This window comes from Pteropus medius, unplaced genomic scaffold, assembly GCF_902729225.1.
Source record: "Pteropus medius unplaced genomic scaffold, Ma_sr-lr_union100, whole genome shotgun sequence".
Lineage (NCBI taxonomy): Eukaryota > Metazoa > Chordata > Mammalia > Chiroptera > Pteropodidae > Pteropus > Pteropus medius.
This window is the reverse complement of record NW_024342466.1, coordinates 4754216-4777280: the sequence shown is the minus strand read 5'-3', so window position 1 is coordinate 4777280 and position 23065 is coordinate 4754216. Positions and strand designations below refer to the sequence as shown.

General features: G+C 54.9%; 1 protein-coding gene and 1 non-coding gene across 2 annotated transcripts; both read right to left on the bottom strand.

Moving 5' to 3' along the window:
• Positions 1 to 469: 469 nt before the first annotated feature.
• LOC120601885 (5S ribosomal RNA) lies at positions 470 to 588 on the bottom strand. The gene has a single exon (XR_005652580.1). It is a non-coding gene; the product is annotated as a 5S ribosomal RNA (ribosomal RNA).
• A 14742-nt stretch (positions 589 to 15330) lies between these two features.
• RTP5 (receptor transporter protein 5 (putative)) lies at positions 15331 to 22839 on the bottom strand. The gene is given in 11 exon segments (XM_039861652.1): positions 15331 to 15609; positions 15612 to 15730; positions 15908 to 16003; positions 16006 to 16083; positions 16086 to 16262; positions 16265 to 16426; positions 17556 to 17686; positions 18873 to 18944; positions 22019 to 22155; positions 22366 to 22575; positions 22744 to 22839. Coding segments are annotated over 11 exon segments (1557 nt in total).
• Positions 22840 to 23065: the final 226 nt, after the last annotated feature.

The following is a 23065-nucleotide window of genomic DNA, read 5'->3' as shown; positions in this document are numbered from 1 at the left end:
GGCTTCCAGGGCGCCAGAGACGCCCGCGCCTGCAGCGCACCTACTGGAGGGGAGTTGGGGATGTTCCGCCGGCGAGGCGGAGGCGAGCAAGAGCCAGCAGCGCTAAGGCACCGCGGGCCTTGGCCGGTTCGCGGCAGTGCCGAGGTCTGGGTGGGCGCTCTCGCATCCTGCGATTGCCCAGGCCCCGGGCAGCCCTTCTCCCCAGTCTTGGCTGCTCTGACGGGGCTGGTCGGTCCCGCTTCCTTGGAGCTCGGCCCCGCGGAGCCCAGGAAGAGAAGGGCTCGGAACGGAGGAAACAGTCCAGGGCTGGCTGCAGGAGAGCAGGTGATGGCAGGCGAGGACGCGGAGCGCGCGGCCGTAGGAGAGGCCCTTACGCTCGGGCGCCTGCCCGGGACCCCCGAGACAGCGAGGGAGCGAGCGAGCAGGGCCCAGGGGGCGTCTGGGTGCACCGTGGCTGGAGAGCGGCAAAAGCCTACAGCACCCGGTATTCCCAGGCGGTCTCCCATCTAAGTACTAACCAGGCCCGACCCTGCTTAGCTTCCGAGATCAGAGGAGATCGAGCGTATTCAGGGTGGTATGACCGTAGACCAGAGAGGCTGACGCCTGCCACCCCAAGACCCCGAGCCTGGCCTCCTGGGCGCCGGACACGTCCCCGCCTGCATCGCATCAGAAAATAAATTTTTACGATGACATACACATGGGTGCTAATTTGAAATGCATATGATAGCAGCAGAAATAACTGTTCATGAGAAACACCGCTGTGTTATTCCCAAAAAGCTCTCCACATGGCAGTAGAGTATAAAGTTTTATGATGGCATAGATCCTAAAGGCCTCTGTATGGCAGTAGGGAATGAATGTTCATGATCACTCAGGTGTTATTAATAAAATATACACTTGATGGCATCAGAAAAATAATTTTTATGATGATCTACACTCTGTTATTCTCAATGCCCACAGGATTACAGCAGAAAAAAATTTATGGATACACTGGTATTTTCACAATGTCTACGAGATGGCAGCAGAGTACAATTTTTCGACGCATGCACTGCTGTGTTATTCCCAAGATTCACACAAAATGGCAGCAGAATAAAACATTATAGCAACATACCCTGGGGAGTCATTTTTTAAATGCACATAAGATAGTAGCAGAAATAACTTTTCAAGACGTGCACTCCTGTGTTATTCCCAAAATGCTGAGCTGAAATTATCCTCTGCTGCATTCGAAAATAACAGGCAAGCATATGTTAATATAAAAAGGTATGTGCTGCTGCCATCGGCTCAGCATTTTGGGAATAACACAGGAGTGCACGTCTTGAAAAGTTATTTCTGCTACTATCTTATGTGCAGCAGAGGATAATTTCTCATGGCATGTACTTTTATGTTTATCCCAAGACACACACGAGATGTCCATGTACAAGAACTTTGTTTAACCGACTGTCCTTAGGTGTCATTTTCTAACTGTATGAGATAACGAAAGAAATAACTGTTTATGATATGTGCTATGGTGTTATTCTCAATATGGCAACTAGATGGCAGCATGGAACGAGTATTCAAGATGATCTACAGTAGGATATTATTTCCAAATTGCCCACAAGACTACAGAAGAGAATTACTTCATGACAAGCATTCCTGTGTTTTTCACAAGATGCACACGAAATGGCACCAGAAAACTTTTCACAATGACATTCCACAGAGTTTATTTTCAGAATGCACATGAGATAGCAACAAAATTACATTTTATGATATGCGCTGTGATTTATTCCGAAAATGCTCACCATGTAGCGGCAGATGAGTATTTGTAACAAACACTCAGGTATTATTTCTAAAATGCCCTCCAGATGGCAGCAGCGAACAAATTTCATGACGTACGCACTTTTGTTTTTCCCAAGATTCACACAAAATGGAACAGAGAAAAAATTTATAGAGACATGTGTTAGAGTGGTATTTTTTAAAGTCACACGACAGCAGCCACAATAACTTTTCATGAGACACACTGTGGCGTTATTCCCAAAATGCTCAACAAATGGCAGCAGAAAATAAATTTTTACGCTCACATACACCTGGGTGTTATTTAAAAATTTCCACGAGATGGCAACAGAGAATAGTTTTTCATTACATGCAGTCCTGTGTTGTTCTCAAGTTTATCTTGAAAAGGCATCAGAGAAAAAAATTATAACGACATACTCTGGGGTGTTATTTTTTAAATACACACGAGATAGCAGCATGACATTCACTGTGATGTTATTCCCAAATAACCACCAAATGGCATCAGAAAATAGTTTTCTGCTGACGTACACCTGGATATTATTTTCAAAAAGCCCATGAAATGGAAGCAGAAAATAACTTCATGATATGCACTCCTATGTCTTTACACAGATGCAAATGAAATGGCAGTAGACAAAATGCGATTATAATGACATTCCTTTGGATTTATTTTCAGAATACACCTAACACGGAGGCCGAAATAACATTTTATGATCTGCGCTGTGTTGTTATTCCCAGAATGCCCACCAGATGGCAGCTAGGAATGAATATTCGTGATGACCTACACTTGAGTGTTATTCCCAAAATGCCCAGGAGATGGCAACAGAGAATTTATTTTTATGAAGACATAGACCTGGGCGTTATTCTCAAAATGCTCACAGCAGCAGAAAATGAATATTTATGATATCAAGCACTCAGGTGTTATTACTAATATATACATTAGATGGCAGCATAGAATAACTATTACTTACACTGGTGTTATTCTCAAGATGCACAAAGTTGAGAGCAAAAAAACGAATTTTCATGAGGACCTACACTCGAGTGTCACTCCTAAAATGCCCATCCGATGGCAGCAGAAAAAATTATTACATGGACATACATTGGTGTATTATTATCTAAATACTCGAGATGGAATCAAAAAATGATTTCTCATAACATGCACTCCTGTGTTATTTTCAAGATAAACACGAAATAGCCACTCACCAAAGTTTTGCTTAGCAACTTGCCCTTATTGTCTAACTGCACGAAATAGCGGCAGAATTAACTGTTTATGGTATGGGCTATGGTGTTATTTTCAAAATGCCCACTAATGGCAGCAGAGACAAATTGTTTATGACAAGTACTCCTCTGTTCATACCAAGATTAACACGAAACGGCAGCAGAGATAAAAATTTAATAAGGTCGTGCCCAACAAACATTTTTCCATTGTACACAAAATGTCCACCATTTTGTAGCAGAGAACAAATATTCATGGAGTCAAGCACTTGGTGTTATTCCTCAAATGTCCACCAGATGGCAGCAGAGAACAACATTTAATTACTTACGCTCTGGTATAATCCCAAGATGCACAGTAGATAGGAGCAGAAAATCTATATTCATGATGGCATACACTTGGGTGTAATTCCTGCCAGATGGGAGCACAACAATTTTGTAATACAAACTTGCTTGTTATTTTGGAAATGCCCACGAAATGACAGCATTGAACGATTTTTCATAAAATGCACTCCTGTGTTTTTTCCAAGATGCAAACGAAATGGTGGCAGAGAAAATCGTCTCATAGCGACAAACCCTTGGATGTTATTTCAAAATTCACATTACATAGCAGAAGAAATGACATTTGATGACGTGCAGACGGTGTTATTCACAAAATGCACAATTGATGACAGCAGTTAATGGATTTTCATAATGAGAATCACTCGGGTATTATTCCTAAAATGCCCACCAGATAGCAGCAGAGAATAACTTTGTATCACATGTGCTCTGCTGTTATTCCTCAAATGCCACAGTATGGCAACAGATAATTACTTTTTGTGACATGCATTCCTATGTTTTCCCCAAGATGCACATGAAAATGGCAGCAGACAAAAACTTCTTAAGGACCTGACCTTGTGTTTTATTTTCAATACCTATGATAATGCAACAGAAATAACTTTTCACGACCTGCGCTGTGGTGTTATTCCCCAAATGCCCACTAGATGACAGCATAGAATAAATTTTAATTCTTACACTCTGGTGTTACTCGCAAGATGCACACTAGATGAGGGCAGAAATAAATTTTCATGATGGCATACACTAGTGTGTATTCCCCAAATGCCCACCAGACAGCAGACGAAAATAATTTTTTATGATGATATACACTTGCGTGTTGTTTTCAAAATGCCCACAAGATGACATAAAAATTTATTTTCTGCTGCCATTTTGTGTGCATCTTGGGAATAATACAAGAGCGTATGTCATAAAAATTTATACTCTGCTGTCTTCTGTTGGGCATTTTAGAAATAACACCTGAGATGCACTTGGGTGTTATTTTCAAAAAGCCCACCAAAGGGCAACATGAAATAAATTTTATGACATGCACTTATGTGTTATTTTCAAAATACCCATGAGGAGGCAGCAGAGAATACCTGTCATGACTAGGTTTCCTGTGTTTCCCAAGATGCACATAAATTAGCAGCAGACAAAAGTTTTCATAGCATTCCTTACGGTGCTATTTTCAAAATGCAAGTGAGATAGTTACAGAAATAACATTTTATGACATACACTGTGGTGTTATTCCTGAAATGCTCACCAGTTAGCAACAAGAAAATCTTTATTACATGCACTCTGCTATCGTTCCTAAGATGCATATGAGATGAAGGCAGAAAAATATTTGTGACTACCTACATTCTGGTGTTATTCCCAAAATACCCACCAGATAGCAGCAGAATAGAAATTTTTTATATTAACATACACTTGGGTGTTATTTTCAAAATTCCCACGAGATGACAGCAGAGAATAACTTTCATGACATGCGCTTCCGTGTTTTACCCAAAGACACACATGACATAGAGACAGTGAAAATCTTTTCATAAGAACAGACCCTTGGCTGTTATTTTCAAAATGCACACCAGAAATAAAGTGAGGAGTTATTCCAAATGCCCACCAGATGGCAGTAAGAATAAATTTTATTACACTCGTGTCTTTCTCAAGATGCACAATAGAGGAAGGCACATAATGAATATTTACAGAGACCTAGACCAGGTTTTATTCCCGAAATGTCCACCGGATGGCAGCAAAGAAAAACTGTTTTTATTTCATACACTCTGGTGTTATTTCCAAAATGCCCACCAGATGGCAGCAGGAAATAAATTTTAATGACGACATACACTTGGGTGTTATTTCCAAAATTCTCACGAGACAGAAGCAGAGAAAAACTCTTCATAATGACATGCCCTGGGCATTATTTTCAAAATGAACACGAAAAAGCAGCCGAAATAACTTTATGAGCAGCACCGTTATGTTATTCCCATATTGCCCACAAGATGGCAGCAGAGAATGAATATTCATAATGACCTACACTTGATGACTTATATTCAAGTATTATTCCCAAAATGCACACGAGATGGCAGCAGAGGATAACGAATCACATTTCCTGATCTAAACTCTGGTGTTATTCCCAAAATTGCCCACGAGATGGAAGCAGAGGAGAGCATTTCCCTGCCTTGAGGGCTCTGCCCATTTATTAAAATAAGAATCTAGATTCTTAGTACTAGAGTCACTTTGAAATAAATCCTGTTTTAGGCCCTTCGCATGCTGCATCTAATGTATTGCTTCCATTTGCCAGATGAAGCAGGAAATGTATTCTCTCCATTTTACAGATATTTAAACTGAACTGATTCTAATTCTTAATGGAAAAAAAAATAACTTGGACTTTATAAGAGTTTTGAGTCCAGGAACCTACACTCACACAGGATCCTGCTCCCTCCCTAGAACATGGCTCTCCCTTCTACAATGGAGCTCCCCAGCCCCAGAGCAGGGCTCTCCCCTAGAAGCAGCGCTCCCCTCCAGGGCAGAGCCCCCACTTAGATCAGGGCTCTTCCTACAGTGGCGCCTCCTACAAAGAGCTGGGCTCTCCCCCCAGCATGAGGCTCCCCCATGAGAGCAGTGCTCCCATGGGTTGTGCTCCAGAGCAGGGCCCCTGTGTGAGTGTGAGGGAGTGGGACCCCCAAAGGCAGTCCCCACAGGTAGGAGGCACTCTGGAGGTCGCCTCTGAACAGAACTCCCCCTTCTATAGCAAGGCTCACCCCCATAAGAGCATAGCACATGTCACCCCCTTCTAGAGTGGAACTCTAACCCTAGAATGAGGCTTCACCCCCTAATAGCAGAGTTCTTCCCTGAGACATTGCTTCCCCACAAGAAAGAGGGGCTCCCTTCTGAGAAAGGCAAGAGTAAATCCTAAAATACAGCATGGACTTTGCGTGATTGACACGAAGCAGGGTAAGTTCAGTAGTTATAGGAAACGCACCACTCCGGTGGGGGATGAGAACCAGGAGGGCGCACGTCTGTGCGGGGGCAGAGGGCATGTGTGCAATGTCTTCCTCTTGATTACGCCGTGAACCAAAGCTTCTCTGATAAAAACAAAACCTTAAAAAGGATGTTTCTAAGAATGCTAATTGCATCTGTGAAAAAGCTCAGTATTAGTTTTATTGGAAGAATATATACATTACACTGTGAAGCATAGAATAGACTATGTAATGTCACATGACCATAAGATATGTCTTCAGGTGACAAAATTTTGTTGCACCTGGTACAGTCGTCCCCCTTTATCTACAGTGTACACGTTCCACGACTCCCAGTGGAGGCCTCAAACCGTGAGTAATGGCAAACTCTAGACAGACTGTTTTTCCTATACATATATACATATCTTTTCACTTAAAGGAAGCACTTCATGGCTTCTCTTTGGCATATCCAGATTGCCAGCATCACTACTTTGGTGCTTTGGGGCCATTATGAAGTAAAATAAGGGTTACTTACATAAGCACTGTGATGTCACAACGGTCAATGTGACAAGCAAGATGGCTACTAAGTGCCTGATGGGTGGGTAGTGTATGGAGCATGACCGTGCAGACAGAGTTTAATGGAAAAAAAAAATAACTTGGACTTTATAAAATTAAAAACTTCTACTCTGTAAAAGGCCTTGTTAAGAGATCCAAAAGGAAAGCCAAAAATTGGAACAAAATATTTGCAAAATGTGTATCTGATAAAGAGTTTCTACTCAAGCTATACAAAGGGGGCTAAAACAAACACCCTCACTAAAGATGGGTAGAGATTTGAACAGCCATCTGGCCAAGGAAGAAATATAGGCTGGAGAAAAAGAGGAGTTCGTGGACTTCTGATCACAAGTCCCTAACTAGGTAGGCCATGGGGGTCGTCACGCCCCAGGAGTAACTTCTTCACTAGAAGGCTTTGCTCTGCCTTGGACAAGCCCTGTCCCTTGTCTCTGTGCACCTAGGTGACACCCTCATGAAATGCCCCCTCTGACCCCTCCTCCACAGTGTGACAGCGCGATCGTCACTAGTTTGCAATCCAGTCCCGGCCCTACTTCCTCTCACCCTCATGTCGTCTTCCTTACGTGCCCTTCTTAATTCCAATCCATAAAATAAACTGCAAAACGGATGTTTTTGGGGGCATTTGAGATCTTGCTCTCGAGCCTATCTCATCAATTTGGCTCAAACAAACTCATTTAAAAATTATCTACATGTTCAGATGTTTCTCGCATCAACAACAGATTGTGAATAAGCTCACAAAAGTGAGCTCAACATCATATATCCTTAGGGAGTACCAGTTAAAACGACGATGAGACGGCCCTGCACTCCTATTAGAAATGCTAAACTCTAAATAAATGACACTGCCACCTGCTGGACGGCAAACGCTGTGGGCGCCCTCATTCTTTGCTGGCTGGACACGCGGCCACTTTGGAAGGTAGCTCGGCAGTTTTTCCCAAAGCTAAACGACTTTCACCATAGGGTCCAAAAATCATGCCTCTGGTGTTTATGCAACTGTTTTCAAAAGCTACATCCAAATAAAAACTAGCACGTAATTATGCACAGCAGTTTTATTCATAATGGCTCAAAAATTAAAGAAATTAGGGTGTCCTTCAATGAAAGAATGCGTAAGCTAATTGGGGTGCATCCATGTGAGGGGAGCAGAAAACGAATCTTTGGCATAAAGATTATTTTGAGCTGGTTAATTTTTAAAAAACAACAGACACAGGAGAATCTCTGAAAACCAAGGACAAACTGCCCTTTGTGAAGGTCGTGCCCGGCACGGAGCCCCGGCCTGCGCAGCCAGGTTCAGAGCACAGTCCCGGGGTGACTGGTGTGCGAAGCCCCTGGACCAGGGCCTGAGGGCCGTTGGCCGTGACCGTCCTGCAGCTCACGGTTTGGGAGCCATTTTCTTTGGGCGAGTTCACACCAAAAACAGGTGGACCTGGAGTTGTTCAGTTTATCACAAGTAACAGAACAAGTAGGTAAAACTTTTTAATCATTTGAAAGCTAATCATAGCTTTTGAACCACCCAGAAAAGTGCTATGCACCATCCCTGGGGAAGAGCCCCGGCCTTTCAATGCACTCAGGACGCTGAGGAGAAAAAAACAGGCGACGAGGTACGACGAGGACCACCGGGCAGGAAAACATTTTCAAGCCGCCATCACGACCATTGCATTGAACCCAGGATGCCATCTACTGTCAGGTGCATCATCAGTTCACATATCACTAAGAAAAACGCTGCCAATTACTTCATGACTCGTTAGACGCACCCTGACTCAAAGATCCTACAAGTGTGGAAAACACATGCGCCTCGGGATGGGACTGGCGCGGATTCACAGACTTTAAAAAATAATAAACACGCCAGACGTCGACCTACAAACACACATGACTTTCGTACAGCATTAGGATGAGAGTGCAAAAAGTTGGGGGAAAAGAAATCTTTTCAGTGAATAGTATTGAAAAAAAAAATAGATCCTCATCTATAGGTTCTCTCTCTCCCTCTCTCCCTCCCTCTCTCTCTCTCTCTCCCCACGGGTAAAATAAATAAATTCAGGTACAGAGATCACTCTTGTTTGGAAAGAGAAATGGGCTAGATGGGCTGAGATAGGACTAGCCATGACCTCAGACAAACCAGGCCCCACTCCCAGCCTTCCCTGCTGTGGGACCCTGGGCCCTTGGAAATGACCGGAATGCCAGCAAGTGGGGCTCCCACCCTCGGAAATGACCTTGAAGCTCCTGAAACACAGATGGGCTTATGTACCGCATCAAAATCTGTGGTTTTAATCATAGAATTTTTTAATTTTAATATTTTTTTTAAATTGAAAATTCCTCTGTAATTTGTATAACTCTAGGTCAATCATAAATCAGGAAAAGTCCTGAATTAAAATAGTAAAATGAGAATTTCTAGCTGATGCTCAAATGCAAGACAAAATTCAAGCGTGAGTTTCATTTGGGTGACAAAACCACCCCGGCTGAACACTCCGAAGCACACCCCCGGGCATGTCAAAGCCACACCTGTCACATTCAGATACTTCACTGCAAAGGATTATGTATTTCATTCTCCATTTTGATAAAAATGCATTTAGTTTTAAATAGCAGATGTTTTAAACCTCAAAAAATATATTTAAAAAAATAAAGAAACGTCTGCCTCTGCAGCAGAGGGCGGACAAGGTGGACGCACCAAAGTGGTCGTTCGGCAGTGTGCTTTCTGTGCCGCGCCGTCGAGGGACAGCGCCGAGTGTCCGTCGCAGATGGGTGGGGGTCGTTGTCCACAGTCCCCCGGCGACCCTCCAAGTGTGACGGGCAAGCCTCAGGCACACACCCTCCGGCCGCAGGCTCAGGCTTCCCGTTTGCTCCTAGAGCTTGGCACAGCCTTCCTCTCCCTCCTGGGGGACAAAGAGGCCGAGCCCGCTGGCCGCCACCACCCGGGGGCGGCCACTCCTCTCCCGTCACCTCGTCCTGCGTTCCTCACTGGAGACCGGTGACTTCCCCGCAGTGGGACGCAGGACAAGGCGATGAGGCCGGCACAGAGCTGAGCCAGAACTCGCCGGCCCCCACCGCGGCTGGGGCGAGTCGAGCAGGGGCCAGACGTGGGGGTTCTGGGGGGGGCACCCCCACAGAGACGCAGAGGACGAGGCTCGGCACCCCCAAGGTCTTCCTCGGGTAATTCTGCTCAGCAGGACCCGAAGGCTCCACGGCAACCAGTTCGGAGGGGTGACAGTCAGAACACGCGGCCAAGGCGACGGGCGCAGCACTCCAGTCAGCACCCTTGAGTGTCGGGCGTGGTCATGGGACAGGTCCGTCCTCACAGCACACCTGGAAGGCGCGGCATCCCTCTCCTCGGACACTCACGAGGGTGAAGCCTGAGGAGACCACCGCGTCCCCCACCCGCCGGCAGCTGGCGGGGGGCCCGCACACAAGTTCCCGCCTGCTGCTGCGGACGGCCCATGTCACACACCCCGAGCTCCGTCCGGACCACCTCCTGCCGAGCTCCGGGCTGTGCTGCTGACGCTGCAGCTTTGCAGGACAGCCCAGAATTAGTGCCCACGAAAGCAGGCAGCTCCGCGAAGCCCTGGCAAAATGCACTGAGCTGGCCGCTTCCCCGAACTCGCGTCCGAGTCCGTCTCCCCAGGAGCGCCTTCCTGCAGTGACCTGGGAGGGCCGCTTCCCCGAGCCCCGAGGCACGCTGCCCACACCCTGGTTCTTCCTGCTGTCCGTGCCCCAGCGAGCCGCGGCCTCTGCTGCCCATCGCTTCCACAGCGTGTCCACTCGGCCCTGTGGTCGGCCTGGGTGGCCCTGGGCTGCTAGGGCGGTGGGGCCCTTCCACTGCTGCCGAGCAGACTGACCGTTATCAGACCTGCCCTCCTGCCACAAACAGCCATAAAACTGGACCAGTACAGGGCGCTGGGTGGCAGGCAGAGCTGACCGAGCACGGGCACGTCTCTGCTATCTGCCTGGGAGGCTCCCCTCCCCTGGGAGGTGGACCCGCAGGGAACCGAGACCTGTCTGAGACAAGGCACGGAGTCCAGCGTCTCCGGCTGCAGGGAGCACAGGGCCCCAGGAGTCAGAAACACAGGGCCCCAGGCTTGGGGACCCCAAGTGTCATTGTCTGAAACTCTGCCTTCTGTGTGCACAAGAAAAGACTCCCTCGGCCCAGCAAAGAGCGGAGAAGTAGGTACTGGGCCCCACGCCATCCAAGTGGCAGCTCCCGGCAGCACAAGCTCTGGCCGGGACCCGGAAGGCCAGGCCCTAGAAATAAGAACTGAGCTCCAGAGTAAAGGCCACCCCATGTGCCACTGGGGCCCGGGGTGACCCCAGCAACCAGCAAACCCAAGCCCCCAGAAGAAGCTGCTTCTCATTCCCCAAACCCGACCGGCCAGGGAAGGCTGACCGTGGTTGCCCACGAGCACTCAGCCAGTCCTCCACGTTCACGGCCCCCGGGGGACAAGGAGCATTCTCGGGATTGGAGACACTCCGGAGCGGAAGGGGCCGAAGCGGCCCCAAAGCGCAGGAAGAGAAGCTTGTCTCCCTGTGTCATTAAGGAAACGCAGGCTGCAGCCAGCAAGCATCCTCCAGGCCACAGGTGCGGTGACAAGGCCTGAGCCGCCGCTGGAGGCACGCAGGTGCGGTCAGGGAGGAGGGCCCCCCGGCAAGGCAGTGGCTGCATGAGAAAGAGTAACCGCCACGAGATTATTAAGTGGCTGTTCTGAGTGCAGCTCAATAAAGGAAAATTAACCAGCTTCTCCCCACCAGGCTCCTTTCAAACACTAAATAAAAATTAGCGAAAACAAAACGCCTCGTGTGCCAGCACCCCACAAGCTTCCAGTTCAAAGGAGGGAGGGGCGGGGAACAGGACGGTGAAGCTCGGGGTCAAGGTCCAGGTGGGAGCTTGCGGCCATCCAGACATGAGGCCAAGTCGCTGCCCAGCTGTGTCCTCCCCAAACCCCAGACCCTGGGATGAGCTCAGAGGTGGCCAGGGACCCCGCCCACCAGGCAGCCCAGGCTCTGGCCGGCTCAGGAATGGAAGCCGCGTCCCTCCCTGGTCATCAGCACACGCCTGGAGAGTGACGCTGTGTGTCCAAGGGTCGGGCAGCAGAGAGGACAGAGACTTAGGAGTGGCAGTGTGTGCAGGGTGAGGGGTGGCTGCCGTTTCCCATCTGCATCCCTCTCAGCTCCATGCATAAAAACACAGGACGTGGGCGAGGGCGCCACTTGGTGGCCCCATGAGCTGGTGGCCCCATGAGCTGGTGGCCTCGGGGCCCACCCAGGAGCGTCAGAGCAGGTGCGCCGGACCTTGACTCCTCCCCCGAAGACCACCCTGGATGGCACCGGAGGTGCCATTCTGCTCCTGGACTTCCGAGGACCCAGCCAGCGCCCCTCGTTGACGAGCCCACAACCCCTTTGAGTGACTCACTGCCCCCCCTGCGTGGGGGCTGGGTCAGCATGGCGGGGACAGCAGCCGGCAGAGCTGCCCCACACAGGTCCCTGAGTCCACAGCACAGACGGTGGCACAGAGGACAGCGGCCCCACTGCTGCTCATCTGGTCACCTGTGCTCCTGCCACTGGCTCTCCAGCCCCGGCCGGGCCTCCTGCCCTCAACCTCTCAGATGCCTTTGGGCCAGAAGACTCGACTGGGATCGCAGGCTGCTGCTGACCTGTCCACCTGTGTTCCAGGGTGAGGACAGCAGCAAAGCCTGGGGCTGACCCCAGGTCTCACTCAGCCGGTCTGCCTGGGAGGCACCTCAGAACTGATTACTGACTGGGGTCACGTGGCTGAGCTCTGAATCACAGAAGGTGAAATGTGCCCCTCCAAGCCCGGCCCAAGGACCCCCTCCCCTCCAGCAGAGCCACCCAGCAAAGCCTGGGCCCACAGGAAGGGCAGCACCCGGCCCCCCACACCCAGGAGGGAACTGAGCCCTCCTGCTGGAGCCGTCACACCCGTGGCTGCCGCTCTGCTCCCGCCCCGGCCCCCAGCACGGGGCTAACACAGCCTAAGGGTTCCAGACATGCTTCTAGAGGGCTCTGCAGGAGGGGACCCCACCCACGGCACCCCGTACTGAGGCTGAATGGAACACAAAGAAACGGCGGAGCCGGCCACGAGCCGGGGCGCGGGGCATCGTTCCAACGCTGCTGCCTGGCACAGACACATGGATCCTGGGCCGGCGGAGGTCACTGCCGCTCGTGGCGGGCAGACCAGCGGCTTGTTGAATGACGCGTGCTGCGTGGGGAATGATTCCAGCTCTTAAATACGACCCCCCAATAGTCCTGGGGAGTGTGGAGAAGACACTCGGGGTGCGCAGCCGCTCCCCGGTGCCTCTGCCCCTGCGAGTTGGGAGTTTCCATGTTACTTTCGTAATGACAGCGGAGGGAGCGGATCGAGTCACGAGCAGCGCAGCGTGTGTGGCTCTCGTGAGGATCCAGGAGCGGCCGGCGGCAGGCAAGTCGCCCCCAGGGCCTGGGAAAGCAGGCAGTGGCCATGTCTGGCCCCGGCCGCTCAGGGTCACTGGGGCGGGGACTTGCCCTACCACTGCAGGACTCAAGGGTCTGCCCTGGCTTGACCCACACTGACCCCGCCCCTTTCTGATGGGATCTCTAGAGCTTTCTAGAACTTTCTAGAAGGCAATGCCAGGCTACCCTTGCTGACGAGAACGGATGGGCTGCAGGATCGACATGTTCCCTAACCAAAGTCACAGGTTGCCCTCCGACTTTACAACTAAGAAGAGAGGTGACGGAAAACCATTCCAGTCATAGCTGTTCGTGCCTGGTGAGGTCCCCGTGCCCGCTGCGGGGTCTCGGACGAGGGCACCTGCGGGACCTGTGCTGCGAACAAGGACGGCGTCGGCCAGGTCGAGCCCCTGCCCTCGCCTTGAAATCCGCCCGGTAAACCGGCGGGGCCCCCGGCCTCGAGGTAGGGCAAGCCCCCCACACCTCCTTCCCAGGGCGGGAGGAGAGGAGGGTTCAGCTGTTGTGTCCACTGTGGCCACTCCCTGGAGGACAAGAAATTAGATTATTTTCCCTTCACTAGGAAATTCACCAACATCGGGAAGTCTGGGTGGAACGAGCTTGGCGGAACAGCAATCGCATTTAAAATGCATCTGCGCCTTTTGGACATTCAATTTCTGTCATTGGCTCAGTTCCCAAAAAGTGTAATTGCGGCATCGTATTCAACTAGGCCCGGCCTGGTCATTCGGGATGCACGAGGGGCTCAGGCGCTGGCTCAGGATTGGACCCAGGCCGTGGGCTCAGGTGTGTCCCCTGGTGCCAACTGCCCTGGACTTCGGTCCCAGGCTTGCCCTGGCCGTTCTCACTGGTGCCCCGATGCTGGACGTCCTCGTGGCTGTGACGGGCAGCGCAGAGTGGAATGGGTGGGGTGCCTAAATGTGGGGTGGTGGCGGCCAGGTGCGCGCACGGCACCCGCTCTCATTGTGTTAGCGAATTTTAATAAATTATTAATGAATTAAATGAAATTTGATTATGCATCAAAACTCATGTTAATGATGCTGATGGTGGGTGGGATTTGCTGGGTTTTAACAAAACTGTCTGATAAACAGTAAACAGCCGCCGCCCCGCCCGGCACCCCCACCGCAGGGCTGCGTGCCCGCAGGACAGCGGGGGGCCAGGGCTGGAGGAGGGGAGAGTGGGGGGGTGAGGGGAAGGGGTCCCCCGCATGCGACCTGAAGGTTGCGGGACTGGATGCCCCTCACCTTCTCCCCACCCCCACCCCGCCCCGGGACCCCTCCGGAGGAGGGTGAGGACAGGCTTCAGTTCCTCCAGGTGGAAGAGGCTGGAGATCCCCACCCCCACGCAGTTCCATGTCCTAACCCTCCGACGGTGTCCTGGTGGGACAGGGTCCCTGCTGGGGGTGTGCCAGTACGGCGGGGTCCCGATCCCCCACGCCGGGCAGGAGGCCTGGCCCGGGAGCGCCCCCTGCACAGAACCCCTGGTACTGAAGAGGCCGGGGTGGTTCTCAGCTTCCTATCCCATCACACGAGGGAACCCAGAGGCCAGCGGGGAGACATGCTGGCCTGAGGGCCCCTGCGAGGCGGCCACATGCCCACGCCCCTGCCCCTGGCCGCCTCCTCCCATGCGGGGGCGTCCGCGCAGACCAGCAGAGTGGGGCTTGCTCTTTTTAACCTGCTTTATTGGCATGTGACACTCGAGCACACGCGCAGGCGCCCGAACACAGCGGGCAGCCGCCGACGAGTGTCCATGGATCCGCTTGAGCCACGAGTCGCGCCAGGAGAGCCGACGCAGGCCGCGCGGGGGGGCGAGGCCCAGAAGGGAGGCGTCAGGCTCACCCACGCCTGCGAGTTGTCGAAGCCGAAGCTACACAGGCCTGTCACCCAGCGGACGCCGCGCACACCCAGATCCAGGCCTCGTCGTGGGGTCGGAGCCCGGCCCGGCAGAAGCCGCGCTCCCATGCGCCGACCTGCGCCCCGCTGCCCCGCACCCCTGCAGGGGCCGCCCCGTCGAGTGATGCTGAGCACCGGGACGGGACGGTGAGGGAGCCCTGGTCGCCCGGCAGGGCTGCAGGCCGGCCTCAGGCCTGGGCTCTGGCCCCGTGGGGACCGGCCGCTGCCACCCCTTCCCCCACCTTTGCCCACGTCAGTGAAGACGAAAGGGAGGGTGAGGGGGCCACGAAGTCGCGGAGATGTCCCAGGCCTCTGACCACGCTGGCCAGGGACGCGGGGAAAGGGAGGGGGCCCTCCACATGCTCCGTCAGGCCAGCGATGTCGGGCACCAGCAGGACGTCACGTCCCGCCGTTTGGCCACTGCTGCTGGAGACAGTGCCAGGACCTTCCCCGGATGGTCAGTGGGTCTGGACAGGGAGCCGTGGCCCCCGATGAAGTCTGACCTGGAGGGCTGGATGGTGCCAAGCAGGGAGCCTTGGCCGTGGAGCGTGGGGGCCTTGATGCTCACCAGGGCACCCCTGCTGGCACCTGTGGCGGGACACTGGCCACCAGGTAGATGGAGCCACCATCAGTGATGAACAGCACCCATGGTCCCCGCCCAGGCCGACGGGGCCCCTGCTCCTGTGCGCACGCCTGAGGAGCAAGGGACAGTGACCATGTTGATGTCCACAAGACGTTGCTCTCAGAGAGGGGGCTTCCAAAGACGTTGCCATCGGGTGCAGCCCCAGGCACGGTCGACCACACAGCCAGTGCCCAGGGCTGGACGCCTGCTGCCCTGGAGGGTGCTGGGGCTCCCGGCCACGGGCCCCACGGCGGGTCTGGGGGCTCCTGGAAGAAGCAGGTGCCCAGGCCGTGGGCCTCGCAGTGGTCCCCAAAGCAGCTCTCGGGCACTGGCAGGAGCTGAGGCCCTCGCTACAGCGGTTTTGCAGGATGAACAGGACCAGCTTGCTGAGGAGGCTCACCTGGCACACCTGGCACCTCTGGCCCCAGACGCGTGTCCCCACCAGCCCCAGACGGCTGTTCGTGCCCCACCACATGTGGAAGGGGACGTGCACATGGCTGAAGACCAGCCCCGCTGGCAGCGGCCACACTGGAGCCTGGCGGGGAAGGAGGCGGCAGTGAGTGCAGGGCTGGGTGGCCGCCCTGCCCGTGGCACCCTGTGCCCCTTGGCCCGAGGGGCCGAGGGGCCCCTTGCCTGCACCCCATAATCTGAAAAGCAAATACCTGTTCATTGGTTTAGCGCCGAAATGCTCTGGGTGGCCAGCCCAAGGGTCACTGCACTTGCGGCCGCATCTGCTGCTTTTCTGTCATTTTGTCACTCAGGACTTCAGTGTCCCGAGGAAATGGCAGCAAAGGCTAAAGACGGCGTGCGGCCAGGAGCGGAGGAGGAGGCGGCGTCGGCGTGAGTGGGCAAGCAGGGCTGCAGAGAGGGCCCCGGGCTGGGGGCAGGCGGGGGCAGGAAGCGGGAGAGAGGTGAAGGGCGGTTGGTCCCTGGACAAGGAGGCGTGTGATGCCGGCCTCGGACATCTGAGCGGCAGAGGGGCAGCGGCCCACGCCCTGGCTGGCAAGGGTGCTGGTGCCCCAGGCTCTCGGAGGCTGTGCGTCCCGGGCACTGGGCGGGCAGGCTCTCTCTCCAAGACCCTCAGGCTGCAGAGGAGTGACCTTTGTGCACGCGCAGGCAGGAACGGCTCCCTGAGTGACTCCGGGAAGCCCTTCAGCCATCCACCGAGCTTCCCGAGTCGCTGCATGCGGTGATCGCCCTGAAGAACCGCACATCCAGCTTTATTTAAATTTCATTAACGAGCACGTGGCAGGCCATCCGGCCAGTGGCTGCTGGTTTGGAGAGCATAGGTTTGTGTGGCCATCCCACCAGCTGATGCGTCTCTCTCTGTGAAAACTGAAAATGAGCTCGACAGTGTGCCCAGCTCCCACATGCTCGTTCGGGGCGACTCTTCACTTTGGCCGTGGGGACAGCCCCGTGTTTAAAGGGGCTTCTCAGGCCTGACAAAGCTAGCGTCCCACGGGTGCACACGGCAACCTGTCTGCCAGGCCTGCTCTCCCACTGCGCCCCCTCCCGGCTTGCCCGGAGGACTGGGGTGCCTGGCTGGGTGGGGCCCTGCCATTCTGAGTCGTCCCATATACTGATGCGGCTGTCGTCACGACAGTGAAGGTGAAGGCTCACATAGTGACCCGCAGCCTCCAGGCTCCCAACTAGCCTTCCACGCAGCCATAGTCCAGGCTGACCATGGCCCCCTCTTTGCTAGGGCTGTGTCCGCTCACTGCACCCCTCAGCCTCCCTGTCCCTCAGCCTCCCTGTCCCTCAGAGACCAGCTCCCGGGTGTCTTGTGGTTACTCTTGGCCATCAGCTGCACCAGGGTGCTGGCCCACATGTGTACCCCATCCCCGCTGGCGCCCCGCAGTGCAGACGGACTGATAGCCGGGCAGCGCTGGCCGAGGGAGAGCCACAGCGCCCCGCTACCGCCGCTGCCTTGACAACGACCAGTCTCCACGGCAACCGGTTTGTCTCCGAGAACCAAGACACGGGCTTCTTTTTCTTGTCCTTTTGAATATTTTTCATTAGGCAAGCAATACATTTTCATTTTTAGGAAAAATTGGAAACAAATAAATAAAAAGGAAAAACAATCCAGTGCGAGGAAATCGCCCGAGGTCATCGCTGCGCCGGCATCCACGCAGGTGTCCGCGCAGGTGTCCGCGCAGGTGTCCGCGCAGGTGTCGGGTCAGGTGTCCGCGCAGGTGTCTGCGCAGGTGTCGGGTCAGGTGTCCGCGCAGGTGTCTGCGCAGGTGTCGGGTCAGGTGTCCGCGGAAACGTTCCCATGCTTTCTGCACAAATAGGGAGCCACGCTACACACGTCGCCCTGCAGTCCGGCTTTCTGCTCCGCTCGGGATCGGAGACGGTTTCCCACGCCTCTCCCCTCACACCTCCGGCATGTTCCAGCCACCGGCTCTGCCAGGGTCTGTCCCTGAGCTGCTCCCAGCTGCTTCTTTGCCGTCCAAACAGGGCTGCAACCAGCTTTATTGAACACGTGTCATTGCAAATTTTCCCTTTTTTTTCAAACTTTTTTATTAGTTACAAATATACAACATTTACTTAAAAATGCCCAAAACGTAAGTGCATAGTTTCATGACCTTTTATGAAGTCTGAGGTCAGCGCCCCTCGTAGCAGAGGCACCGCCTGCCGCTGGACCCACACCTGCCTCCGCGGGGCTCTGAGACCCGGAGCCCCACGTGTTCTGTGCACGTGGGTCTGGCTCCTCCCACCTTTCCGGATTTTTATTTGTGAGCTTCAAGAGCGGAGCCACCGCAGCATTGTTCTGTGAGGTGCACCGCCCAAAGGTGAATCGGAGAAAGAATGGCCTCTATTCGAGCAGAGAGGGAAGGGGCCAGAGCCCAGGACCCACCGCCCGAGGACATACATGGAAAGCTACGGAAGGCCACCTTCCGTGTCCTCGGGACAAGGGCCATGCAGAGATGTGGCTGTCACACCCCCTCTTAAAACCCCCCGCCGAGGCGCAGTCTTCTGTGTGGCTGTTGACAGGCAGCCAAGCGAGACCAAAGCCATCTGACACCCGCTCTGTGTTGATAAGATTTAGGGTGTGACCAAGTGAGGCTGGGAACCTTCTTAGGTTCTCAACACCCGGCAAAGCCTCACCCCCCAGCACCCAGGTCCACGATGGCTCGGAGGCTGTGGGGGGAGGGCACTCTCCGCAGGCGATCCTGAAGACTGTCCCAGGAGACAGCCAGGGCCAAGCCAGGGGGCCCCCTGAGTCTGGGGCCTCCACCCCCACCACCTTCCCCTTAGGCAAATGGAAGCCAGCTGTCCCTCTCGTCCACACGCACAGAGCGTTCGCTGTGTCTCCTGCAGAGGGTCACTGCAGGACGACCATCTTTTAGAACTGCAAGCCCCGCCCCCTCTAGCAGGTGACAGACTGGAACCAGGGCCCCTCTGTGCCTTTCCCGCTGCCTGCACAGCCCTAAGTTAGCCACCCTTCATTCAGCCCCTCGAATAGCCAGCCGGAGCCTGCCAACTGCTCTGGCTGCATCCCGCCCACTGCCCTCTCGTGGACGGATTATTTATCACTCCATCCTCACCCTTGCTCAACTTTGGACACCACAGTCTCCGTTTGGCTGGTGGCCCTGGAAATCCCGACACGCAGACTTGGCGCGACCACCCCCTGCAGCAGATGCTGGGCTCCGGGAGGCAGCGGCGGTGCCCTGCGCTCACCCGTCCGTCCTGCCTCCGGCCCCCGCCTCTCCGCGGCCGCACGCGGAATGTTCTCGTTTTGCTGCCCGTTCCCCATCTCTCCCCACCCTGGTCTAGTCTGCGGCTCATTCTGTCGAGTGAGTTACGTTTTTAACGTTTTTTTACTTCTGAAACATTTTGTTCCTTTCGGCCATGTGCCATCTCGCCTTGCGCTAAGTGTGCCAGTGACATATGAGCGGAAGATCCTGGGATGCTTCTGGAGGCTCCGGCGCACGAGGCCGCCCACCAGAGGCTGGCCGCTCCCCCCACCTGCTTTCGCCTTCTGGGCATCAGTGCAGGGATGATGGCTGGGCCTCCAGCAGCCACATTAGACCGTGAGGTCACCGTGCGGATGGAAGCAGAAAGGTGAGACCATGGATGACAATTGAAGTCCAGACTACTTTCTCTGGATTTCGTGTTCGAGAGAGAAATAAACTTCTAGCTGCCACTGTTTCTTAAGGCACCGTTTCCCGGGGGGGTTTGGATATCACCCGGCCAATCAGTGCGATGCTAACTGAGGCGCTGGGGCTGTGCCTAGAGTCCTCGGTTTGTACACACATACATGGGGTTACACGAGAATACACGTATGTGCACACACACCTGTACACGCAGCACACACACGAAGACATGCGCACATGCACACACGAGCACAGGGGTCTGGAAATGTAAACCACGCATTCACCTTTAAACTGCTAGTGGAATCTGGACAGCTTGGAAAATGGGAGCGTAAGACGCTCCCGTGACCCCACCACCTTGGCAAACAGCCCAGCCAGCTTTTCTCTGTGTATCGTAAATGGAAAAAATGCTTTATTAGATTTTTTTTATTTGGTTCTTGAATTGGGCAGATAAATTAGGCACCCTTTTTTAACTTCTGGGAAATGCTTCAAAAACAGGTTAGAACAGAAAGTTTTTATTTGCAAACACTATTAACCATTTCCTGTTCCAACCTCAGAAGTAGCTGTGACTCTGCCGGCCAGCGTTGTCCCGCCCACGTGGTGGATGGCCGGGCCATCACCCACGGCAGCCTCAGAGCAGTTTCGGGATGATCCTGCTGCTTCCTGTGTTTCTCCCCACGAATGGAAACCGCCTCGGAGAGCGCAGGGCCCCCCCTCTCCCCAGCTTTCCATCTGCGCCGCTGGCTCACGCCCCTCTGGCTGCCGCCTCTGCGTCAGCACCTCCGGGGGCAGCCCCCCTGGAAACTGGAGCTCTGCGTGGGGACCTTCCCCAGCCCGAGGACCAGCTGCAGCCTCAGGAAGGGGTGGGGTGCCCCGCAAACACCCCGCAGCCCCCCTTTGCTCCCCACTTCCTCATCAGTCCGGTAGGAAGCAGCCAGACAGCAGGTCACGAGGGCACTAGCGGCTCAGCAGCTCCCAGAGGCCAAGCTGGTGTCCCCACAGACCGCACACCAACGTCACACGCGGTGTGGCACTCAGTGACACGCAGTGGGGCACTCGCCTTGGGCTTGCCACACCCAATGACCCTGGGACTCCGGCCCCCTTCTTACCTGTCCCAGCCCCCTCCCCGAGCTCTGACCCCTGCCCAACCCAGCAGGTGTGAGGCTCTTCAAGGCCCTGTGTCCACCTGGTACCCCACAGTCACTGTGTCCCCAGCTGCCCCCACCTGCCCCCACCAACTCCGAATCCCTCAGGACCAGTGCCCCTTCAGCCTCTGGGTTGGGGTCCCCACCCAGCCCATCCCTCCAAGGGGTGTCAGTGGAAAGGAGGTGGAGGGGTCGTAGGGAAGGGGGAGGGGTGGATCCAGGAGGAAGGTGGGGAGGGACACTGCCCGTCACACACAGTGTCCCCCTGTGGCCACGTGTCCAGGTCCCTGCGGACAGAATCACGGGGTGGTGAGGGGACCTCCCGGGGGTCTGACGGCCTCTCCCGTCCAGAGCACACGCCGCACTGGCCTCCACGAGCCCTTAGCCCAGGCCCTCAGAGGTGTCCCGTGGAGCCTCAGGCCCCACATGACGATGCCCCAGACAGACTGTGGACACTGAAGTGCCAGGTTCCGTGCTGGCCTGCACGGGCTGGTCGCCTAGCGGCCTTTAGCCTGCCCTGCACCCTCTCCCCAGCCCAGACTGGGCCTGCTCCTCCGCGGGGGAGCCCGGGCTGGGAATGCAGCAGACGCCCGTCCACGGGCACCGCACTCTCTCTCCCCGGCCAGCCACCTAGCCGTCCGGCCAGCATCCCCACGGAGCCCGCCTGGCTTGCGGGGCCCCCGCCGGCCCCCCAACCCCGCGAGTGGCTGAGGCCCCGCAGCGGCCCTTTGTTCGCAAGCTGAAGCCCCCGCGCTCCTGCGCCGCCGGCAGACTTCGTCTTTGATGCTGTTTTTCCACCGCTCAGGTCTCTGTGCCGTTTCCCCTTCACAGCCCAGCCCTGAGCGTCGCTGTGGCTCGGGCCGGGGCTGCCGCGCCGGCTCTCGGTGGTTTCTGTCTCGGTTATTTTAAGCCGGCGAGACCTACGCGCTGCATCACTAATATCAGCAGTTTCCTTTCTCCTGTTTTCCACTCACTGTGATGAGCAGAACACAGTGAGGGAGCCACATCATCTCACGAACACTCAGGCCGCACGGCCAGCCCAGAGCCCCCTGCAGACCCCCGGGGGCCAGGGGTCACTGACTGGGCAGGGGGTCGTGAGAAGGTCTGGCCAGAGGCAAGTTCTGCATCAGGGGCGAAGCCCCCAGCGGGAGGCTGCTGACAGTGGAAAAATCTGGAAACAGGAAGTCCCAAACCTGGCATGGCATCTTGTGATTTGATGCTGGGCGGGGGGTGCGGGGTGCTAGGCACCGAGTCCTTCGGGGGGACCAGCAGGCAAGGCCACCATGGATGCGGGGAGGGTCCCCTGGGTAGCGCGGGAAGAGGGGTCCAGACCCTAAGCTGCCCCACCGCAGGCAGCCTCACAGCCGAGGGAGGGGCGGCGTGGCCCTGGAGCAGGAGCTTGCGCTGCCCACTGCCCGCTGCCCAGAGGGGTGTCTGGGCGGGGGCAGCAGAGGTCTGGCCAGACACTTTCCTGCCCCCCAGCAGTGGCAGTGCAGTGGGTTCAAACACCGTGACCACTGGGGCACTAAGCAGGAAGAGCTGAGCCCACCCCTCACTGCTGCCCACGGGGACCTGAGCTCAGAGGGCGCCCACCGTCCCAGGGTGGTGGGGGGGGCTGAGAGGAGGGGGAGACACCCCAGTACCTGGTGGGAGGCAACGACGTCTGATGGCGGGACGGAGGACCTCGGCGGTGATTGAACAGGGACGGCGGACGCTCGGCAATCGCACTCACGTTCACACTCCATCACACTCCTCATCCTCGTTCACGCACTCACTCGCTCGCTCGCACGCACTCGCGTTTTGTCGCATCGCGTTCACGCTCTCTTCGCACTCCATCTCCGCACTCACTCGCTCTCACGCTCCCATTGTCGCATCACGTTCGACATCTCACTCATCTCACTCACTCGCATCACTCACGCTCACGTTCGCATCACTCTCACGCTCACTCACGTTCACTCAACAACCTCACTCGCATCACTCCTCTCACTCACGCACTCGCATATCACTCACTCCGCGCACTCACGCTGTCACTCACTCTCCTGATCGACATCTCCTCACTCAC